The sequence below is a fragment of the Aspergillus ochraceoroseus genome, assembly GCF_002846915.1.
Source record: "Aspergillus ochraceoroseus IBT 24754 chromosome Unknown P175scaffold_3, whole genome shotgun sequence".
Taxonomy (NCBI): domain Eukaryota; kingdom Fungi; phylum Ascomycota; class Eurotiomycetes; order Eurotiales; family Aspergillaceae; genus Aspergillus; species Aspergillus ochraceoroseus.
The window spans coordinates 95,420-104,199 of record NW_024468478.1 but is presented as its reverse complement, the minus strand read 5'-3'; the positions used below and the strand labels follow the sequence as shown (position 1 = coordinate 104,199).

The window sequence follows — 8,780 nt, the reverse complement described above, 5'->3', positions numbered from 1 at the left end:
TCCTAGATGGTGGAACTCGTCAGGTTACTCCTGTTGCTGCTGTTGCTGCTGCTGCTGCTACTACTACTACAGCTCATGTGCGAGTGTAATACGAAAGCATTCTACATTCCAAAGAGGAAGTACGTGGAGAGGCTAAGCATAGTCATTCATTCATTTGGGATTTCGGATCGATTGCTTCTCACATGACTCCGTGGTGGCGCCTGCAAGTTAATACGGCAACAGCCAATTCATCAACAACCCCAAGTGTGCATTGTATACGGAGTATATAGACAAGAAATTGTGCACGCAGTAAGGGAAGAACTCAAAAAGAGCGCTAATGTGCAAGAAAAGTATATATCCATAGATCATGGGGTAGATAATACATGGTAGAGAAAGAAAGTAATATGCGATGCTTCACACCCAACACATGCTATTCGAGAGTTCCATTATTATTTTCAGTCCACTTGGAGTATCAAGTCAGAGCCTCTCCGGGAGGGGGATAGGTTACGCTGCTCCAATGGCAACGGTTTTTTCTTGGGCATACCCATTACTGTTTTTTTTTTGGGGTGCGTACTTGAACTCCCCGGAAATTCTGGCCGGAATGTATCCTTCCCCTCCCAGTAGTTGTCGGGGCAAAAGGGGACGCCAAACCCTTTGGCGGAGGGTTTGCCTCGGCGTATTTGCACACGTTTAATATCATCTCGTCGAACAATCCTGGGCCTTGAAATTATCTCCTTAGTTGGATTGAACAATCCAGAGGGTGGTTCTGGTGGAGATATTGCATGTTCAAGGTCCCCGGATATGTTCTTGCTCAAATATGTCCGTGGTTCACTGGTCGGTGTCTTGATCTCTCTCACAGGGGTGAGTGCTCGAAAATTCCCAGAGTGATGGGACGCTCGACGGGATTCGGTATTATCGTTGATGTCGACCGTCTCAAAGTCGGGTCCAAGAGAGCCCCCAAATGACTTTCTTTTCACCTTAGGACCAGGGAAAGAACGACGTGCCGTAACACGAGACGGTCCCGCTCCAAACCCTCCAAGCCCAGCGTCAGGGGGCCGCCAATAACTATCGAAATCATTACTCTGGTTAAAAGGATGGGCCTGGGGGGGTTGGTGTAGAGGAGTTTCATAAACATTGGCTTGTGGAGAGGGCTGAACCTTCTCTTTCGCATTCGTGAAGATGGGCTTCTTTCCGTAATCTTGCCCATTCATCGCTCGCGTATCACCAACCCGGCCTCTCCCAAATCCATACAACATCGCACGTGGATGCGCTGGAAGTCCTGCAACCAGATGTCGACTGAACCCACTGTTTCCATATGATTGGCCTGCCAATCCCGAGAAACTCGATTGCTGGGGTGATGAACTAGGAAAGTATCTTGGTCCCATGAAACCATCCTCTAACAAAGTTTCACCACTAGAGGGTCCCAGCTTCTTCTGTTGACTCCATCGCAAAGGCCGCGGACATAGTTCATAAGTAGGCTTGTCGGGAAGCAAGTCGGAAACTGTTCGAGATGACTCACTAGACGCGACATCAAAATCAGCATGGGAGGACGATTTCAACCCCATACGATCTGTGCTATCCGTAGTCATGCGGCTGTAGCCGTACTCATTATCCGGTTCGGTAACAACGACGGCTGGGTTTTGATAATTGTGATTTTCGGTTTCAGACAGAGGCGCAGGCCTCGCACTCTCGGAATCTGGGTTCAGTATGCGAGGTGAGGGCTGGAGTCCTAGTGGCGGACGTTTTGGTGGAAAATCGAAATCCGGAGGCTCTGACATAATGCCTCCAATTTCAAAAAAATTTCGATCTCGCTCATGCTGATTCTTACGTCTAATCTTTCTACAGCAGAAGAATATGACGACTCCAATAATGAAGAATCCAGAGACTCCAGAAGCAACAGAAACCCCGATAACAGCACCGGGGTCAAGGCTGGTGCCGTTGGAAGGTGAGGAACCTGGAGATTCGCTCAAGGTTGCACTAGGAGAAGAAATTGAAGATGTACCAGAAACTGTTGGCTCCTCGGAGTCTGTGTTGGAAGGGACCTGGTTGCTATCCGTGGCAGATACTGGAGTCTGGAATGCTGTGACAGAGGTGGTGGTTGTGTGTTTGGTTCGCGTACTCGTAGGTTTGGGATCTGTGATTGGAACAGAGTCTGTAGTTAGTGCCTTAGTCGTCGTTATCGCCGCAGAAGCAGCTGTGGTAGCAGTAGGGTTAACTAGAGACATGGTGGTGGCAACGATTGTAGCATGGGTGCGTGGCAGAGCGCTAGCTACAGAATCACAGATTCCGTAGGTATCGAAACTCAATGCCACCTCCATACTGCACGTGGAGAGACTACACCGCAATGCCCCTTCCCCAAGAGTGTACCCGCTCGTTGTATTCGTCGTGCACAAATAAGTGAGATCACACCCCTTAGAGCAGGAACTCTTTGGATATTCGGAGATTATGAAGTTTTCGATGCAGGTTGCGGCGCATTTTGGCATTAGATCGAGCAGCGACACAGCGGTTGTACGGCGCACGTCTTCTGCGAGACATGACAAAATGAAGGAAGCTGCAATAAGTGTCCATCGCAGAAGGTATAGTAACATGTTGTGGGAAGCCTGTTAATGATGCTCAGTTAGTCAACTGCAACACTTCAAGAACAACGGAGCAAAACATGAGGCACAGTAAATTGTCAAGCATATTGCGAATTTTACATACCCCTATCTTCGAGCTACAGAGGAACTACTTCCCCTGAGGCATATGTAGGTTTAGTATACCATCCTAAAGTTAGAGATTAAGAAAAAGAGTAGAGCTTGTGAAGGTTCCAACTTTAGACAAGGGCATATGCTCGCATCAAGTAATAGTAGACACGGCCAGCGAAAAGGTCTGGTAACAAGGTGGGAGTGCGATATCATTATTTAAACCTAGGGCGCCTATAGCCATCTCGTTACTATTGGAGTGAAAATGAATTTCAACTCCATCTGGCCTGGCGGCGACTGACTGGGCCATAGAACCACCACAATCCGAGACGGGGCGCATCTAGCTTGCTCGTACGCGCTGCGATGAAACGCAAGGTCCAAACCCAGATACTTGATGAAGAAATGACTCCCGGGGAAGGAGGCCCTCTCTTTGGATGAGAAGAATGGAGTTGTCTGGGATAGGCGCCGTGGTTAGCGCCGATGCTGCAAGATGAAGAAATCAGGATTCAGGTCAGCTGATCCCGGAGTCAGGGCGCTTCGAGGAGCAAGAAAGAATTATATGTGGAAGAACTATCACCTTGTAAATATGACGATCTAAGTATGCTTAAAAGTTCTTTGGTCGAAGCATGAGATCCAGGTGAGGCTGTGCACAGAAACCAGAAAATTTCGGATCTACAGGAAACCTAGGTTTCGCTGAGTCTTCAATACGGATATTGAAACCAATGGCCCCTGTGCTAGCTTTGATTGGTGTAATATTGATCTCAAGAAAATACATTAATTTATTGCGTCACTAAGAAGCGGAAAGTAATATTATCATTTCCATGGATTATTTCAAGCTAATCACAGACAATAAAACAGAGCGAAGCCCAGTAGTACCATGAGCTGGTATCATCCAAAGCAGAAGAGAAAGAAACGAACTTGGGACATAATCGACTAGCATAACGGCGACAATAATCGGTCATCAACATGCGACTGTCGTTATAAAGGATATGGAGGGAGCGCGAATTAGAGGTGGCACGCTAAGCGCCGGGGATGCTCTAGCCTCGCCCTTTCGCCCGGAGCTCCACGGAAGCACGCGGACCAGATAGAAATCACCTGTTGAGCTTGATTGCGACGATAGAACGCAACGTAGCGAAAGAGGTTGAAGATCCAGCGACAATTATTAGGTGGTTTAGTGCTTGAATATAATGTAGCTGTTGGGAGTATAGTTAGTAAGCCAAGCCTGATAGCTGCGATTTGCGCAAAGGAATACACGTACATCGCGTGGATGATACCGGGAAGCCAGCCCAGAATTGTCAAACAGATGTTAATGAGGAGATCGGCACCGCATCCTCGCTCAAGGAAAACACCTAGAGGAGGAAGGATGAAGGCGAAGATGAGCTTGCAGATATCACTACAGAAAATGACGTATTAGCAATGAAAGACACAAATTTTTGAACCTTTTTCTCCTTTTTCTCCTTTTTTGTTTTTTTTTTTTTCGGCGCAAAAGGTAGACATGGGGGAGCGCAATCAGACGCTGAGAAGAGAATAATCTAGGCAAATTGCGACGCGAAGGATCGGGGTAGAAAGAAGGGGGCGATGATGGAACAATAAGCGGAATAGCGGTGACTTACGAAGCAGTGAAAGGCATTGTGAATTAGATTGAAGCAATAGCTTTCTGTGAGATATTCGACCAAGATAGCAGAGGGGAAATGGCAAAGGGAGGTGTGAGAGGTGTGAGATGTAAGAGACGGAAAGGAAAATCAAGGATACCAGGGAGAAGGTGAGAGGAAAAAAGGCGGAAGCGGTTCTTAAATCCTTTTGGATTCTGGAGCGGGGGGGCAAAGGCTCAGTTGATACTAGCAATTTTCCTCTAGATGAAAGAGAAAAGATCAACGATATCACTATTTGGGCGTTAGTAACCTTGAATTGGACCTTAACTAACTAGTCAGAGCTCTGGACTTTATTAACTAGTAACTAGTTAGGGTCCAGTAGGTTATAGTAGTAGAATCTAGATTACTACCTGTAACTAAATAGGTAGTTTTTGAGGTTAGAAAGGTCATACGTCATACTACTCCGTAGTTATTGGCTAAATCTCTCTATGATGACCGGTTTGACTTTTCTCATCGGCTGACTTTTGCGTCGTTTCGACGTAGGATCATTATCGTACCCATTATTAGGTTGTCTTATGGATGCTGAAAGAGCTGAGCGCCAATGCTTCATAATATTAATGCGGTTGCCTGAAACCGATTTTCTTGGCCTTCTAGCGTTATGTAGTCACTTTTTGCTTCGCCGCAGTCTTCCGTCTTCTGTAAGAGGCTTCGTAATTACCATGATCGCGGTTCTAATCATCTTCCACTCCATTCCGAGGCTTTTCTTCTGATGAAGATTCCTGCGACCTATGGCCCACATCCCTGCAGCCCTATCATTTTTGGTATCAACTCATCCGCATTGCCGATTTTTCAAGGGATCTCCAGACTTCCAGAGGCTGGGATGATATCATCCGATCCGGGCTAAATTTAGTGTCAACCGTCCCAGCCATGATTCTACACACAATTTATTTCGAGAACCTTGCCTAATGCTTCAGGGGAAGAGTACACTTTGGTATGGCGTAATATCTCAAATGATACAATGTGACAAGTAGTAGTACCAAGCCGACAGCGTAGTAGTTAGGTACCTGTACTTGAGTTGAGGTCTTGCTTGGCCAAAGCAGTTGGGTGATGTAATCAACACCGCATTTTTACTGTAGAATGTCATTAGAATCTCTATATGGATGTAACCCATTTATTTCGTAGAGTACTAAATTCCAGCAACAAAGAAAACTTCCTAAGGTAGCTGATTAGCCTCTTTCTACTCCAAAATGGTTGGTGCTCCGTCATGAGTCTTGGCAACTGAACGCCAGCAAAAAACTCCCTCTGCATGTATCCAACCTCCTCGTGTCTCCACGCCCCGCGAATCATTCATCAACTCCCTCCATACTACTAGCATCTGGATTTGCCCCGCGTGCAATGCCGCGGCTGGCTCTGACACCAGAGCTTCCTCGGCGAATGGCGGCATGCCATCCAGCTTCTCTCTGTTTACGAACGCACAACCATTTGCGAAGATGGATTAGCTCGCAAGGGGACGCTACTGCTGGCCGCTCATTAGCTTGCACCTGGCTAACTACAACGCCTGAAAAAATCGTAAGTTTTCGCTCATTCCCCTTTTTCAGGCTACCTGCTCATCGTTCATGAGACTCCAGACGAGATTCTTTCTAGTTCTCCCATTCCAGAGCTCAAACCAGAGCATGGATACACTCCAGTTCTTCTCGTTACCCCTGCATTTGCCCACCTGGTGGACTCCAGCCACAATTTCCTCGAGCAATGGATGAATCGGCTTTATTCTAGCCCCTCGGACCACACCTCCCGAACCCCTCGACATGCCGTCGTCGCAATCGTCGACCGCCTGCCCAACAATGGTTTCACAGCTGGTGATAAAACTGTGACTGAGGCGGATGGCGTTGCCATTTTATTTTCGAAGGCAGAGGACATCCAAGGGAAAGTAGCCCCGCCACGTCAAGTCCGCGCTCTGGAAGCTGAGGAACCGACTTTGCTCTTTTCATTCCGAAAGGAAGTTGAAAGCACTGGCGACGAAATTACATATCGGCCAACCCACGAGATCGGCCTACGGCTCGCCAATACCATATTTGTAAATGGAAAGGAGAGCACACTATTTGGAACTCGCTGGGTCTACGACCCTACTTTGAAAAGGCTCGCCCTGGAAAAGTTGGCAGATCTCTCCACGTGCGTGGTCACCGTAAATCCACAAGATATCCGCCAATCGCTCGAGCTTCCTCTGCATCCTATTGGTGAGCGACGAAAAGTTATCTCGAGCATGGGGAATATTCTACGCCAGATAGCAAAACATACCGACGCTCAATCAAGCGATCCGATGCCAGCTTCGGCCGAATTGGAGAAGGAACTTCCGCGCTACATCGCTGAGCACGGGATTGCCGATCGGAGAGTTTCGGTTTGGGCTTTGGTCGAGACGACTGCTGATAGTGCCTTCGCCAAGTCAGGCTATACGGCAGACAGTCTTGCAAAGTCGATCCAAATGGGCGGCAAGCTCCATCGCGTCATGAGTGGCGGAGGTGGGTGGGGAAAGAAACAAGGCCTTCTATCGCTGGACCCCGAAACAAGCTTTCACCAAGCTGGCAGCACTCAACTATTCACCCTCAACTATATCCTCTCTTCAGATGCCGATATCTCTGTCCAAGAGACTTTCCTATCTTGTGAGAAAGGACCGATAGTGGAAGATCTATCAACATTGTCCCAGGCTGCAGGAGCTGGGGATTACATTCAATTTTTTGCCTCTACAGAGCCAATCCATACGCAGGAATCTCGTCTTGAAGCTCCGAAAGCTGCAACAGAAAGACTCACCTGCCATTTTGGCCTAGTCTCCGACGCTGAAACCGCTACAAGCCAAGCCGGTGAACAAAGAAACCTCCTGATTGCGCCCAACTTCTTTGGGGCATTATCAGAGAAAGCCATTACGTATCTCCAGCCCGTGGTCGGGGTTAGCTCCAACCAACCTCTCCTAGAAACTCGCACTAAGATTGATATTCCTGGATCCCGGGTTGAGCTGGTGCTAAAGTGAATTGAGTCCCAAAGCAGATACCTTAACCTTTCCGCCCTTTTGCGGCGGGCCATTAAGACATGTATTCATATTATATTTTGTATTATAGCCATAGCAACTTTTCATACCCAATATACCACTCCCATACCTTTGTGATATTTACCGACTAATTCTATCCCGAGATTCTGATGTTTCGTCCGCCCGAATGGCGCCAAGACCCTAGTCACGTGATATACAGAGGTCAGCCTCCCGGAAGCAACCAGCGTGTTCGCCTTCGACTCCCATATCCGATCCTGCACCGTCAAGCCTTCACTTCATCGTCTTAACGGGAGTTCTGCTGTCCTATTCCTGTCCCTTTCTATTGTCTCTACAGTTTCCTCTGGAATTTTTATTTCCTCCAACCCCGTTTAATAATCAAAATGGCCACTGAACTCTGGTACGTAATCTTCAATGCCCTCCTTTTTCTCGTGTTTTGACCACTGCTTCTGTGGTAATCCCCTATCCTATGTCTTTGGTGCTAGCTATATGTCTGGTCTATCTCAAATACTAACTCTGTATCGATGTAGCCCCGTCTATGCGGTGAGTTTTATAACCTTGAAGTTCCGTTGTTCCCAAGGACTGCACTGGCTGCTATCTTCCCGATACCTCGGACTCTCCCCATCGCAGCACGAACTCAGATCTCTTTATCCCCAGAACACCCGATCTAACAACTAACGATTTTTTATTTTTTTTCCACATACTTAGCCTTTCTTCGGTGCCCTCGGCTGTACCTCAGCCATCGTCTTCACCTGCTTCGGTGCCGCCTATGGTACCGCCAAGGCTGGTGTCGGTGTCTGCGGCATGGCCGTCCTGCGCCCTGACCTGATCGTTAAGAGTATGTTGGAAGTTCTATAGGTTACTCGTGATTTTCCTAACTTGATGTCACTCGCAGACATTGTTCCCATCGTCATGGCGGGTATTATTGGTATTTACGGACTGGTCGTGTCCGTTCTGATCGCGAACGATTTGACTCAGAAGCTTCCCCTGTACACAGGGTTCATTCAGCTGGGAGCTGGTCTGGCTGTCGGTTTGGCAGGTTTGGCAGCTGGGTTTGTTACCCTTGACGCCACTGGATTTGTATGGTTCAATCTAATTTTTCAATCATAGTTTTGCCATTGGTATCGTCGGAGACGCTGGTGTCCGCGGAACAGCCCAGCAACCAAGGCTCTACGTCGGCATGATTCTGATTCTCATTTTCGCTGAAGTCTTGGGTAAGTTCGAATAGAATGCTGTGTGGTAATGCTTTGCTAATCGCGCATTTCTATTCTCCAGGTCTTTACGGTCTCATTGTGGCTCTTCTTATGAACTCCCGTGCCAGCATCGACGTCAAGTGCTAAACGAGCACACATCACCATTCGTGATGCGGACAACCGCCATACGAGACAAACTCAATTCTCACTTTCGTATACGGCACCCTCTGGAGACCTGGACTCGGATACTTGAACGTACTTGATATGATGGTGTAGTTAGTACCTTCCCTACTCGGCT

General features: G+C 47.7%; 4 protein-coding genes across 4 annotated transcripts; 2 read left to right on the top strand and 2 right to left on the bottom strand.

Annotated features, from left to right (window-relative positions):
* Window positions 1-310: 310 nt before the first annotated feature.
* P175DRAFT_0180163 (uncharacterized protein) lies at window positions 311-2,903 on the bottom strand. Its single transcript, XM_040892523.1, has 2 exons — window positions 2,680-2,903; window positions 311-2,579 (listed from the first exon to the last, which is right to left on the bottom strand). The coding sequence occupies exon 2, from the start codon at window positions 2,565-2,567 to the stop codon at window positions 435-437; it is 2,133 nt and encodes a 710-aa protein (XP_040752710.1). The 5' UTR covers window positions 2,568-2,579; window positions 2,680-2,903; the 3' UTR covers window positions 311-434.
* A 762-nt stretch (window positions 2,904-3,665) lies between these two features.
* On the bottom strand, window positions 3,666-4,392 carry P175DRAFT_0476252 (YqaE/Pmp3 family membrane protein; the record flags this gene model as incomplete). Its single annotated transcript, XM_040895270.1, has 2 exons — window positions 4,274-4,392; window positions 3,666-4,053 (listed from the first exon to the last, which is right to left on the bottom strand). The coding sequence occupies exons 1-2, from the start codon at window positions 4,288-4,290 to the stop codon at window positions 3,666-3,668; spliced, it is 405 nt and encodes a 134-aa protein (XP_040752709.1). The 5' UTR covers window positions 4,291-4,392.
* Window positions 4,393-5,501: 1,109 nt separating this feature from the next.
* Window positions 5,502-7,331, top strand: P175DRAFT_0515481 (uncharacterized protein). The gene is made up of 2 exons (XM_040898860.1): window positions 5,502-5,821; window positions 5,874-7,331. The coding sequence occupies exons 1-2, from the start codon at window positions 5,648-5,650 to the stop codon at window positions 7,272-7,274; spliced, it is 1,575 nt and encodes a 524-aa protein (XP_040752708.1). The 5' UTR covers window positions 5,502-5,647; the 3' UTR covers window positions 7,275-7,331.
* Window positions 7,332-7,672: 341 nt separating this feature from the next.
* P175DRAFT_0530808 (H(+)-transporting V0 sector ATPase subunit c) lies at window positions 7,673-8,629 on the top strand (the record flags this gene model as incomplete). Its single annotated transcript, XM_040899814.1, has 6 exons — window positions 7,673-7,689; window positions 7,820-7,832; window positions 7,998-8,127; window positions 8,185-8,341; window positions 8,400-8,503; window positions 8,565-8,629. 6 exons carry the CDS (start codon window positions 7,673-7,675, stop codon window positions 8,627-8,629), a joined length of 486 nt encoding a protein of 161 aa, XP_040752707.1.
* Window positions 8,630-8,780: the final 151 nt, after the last annotated feature.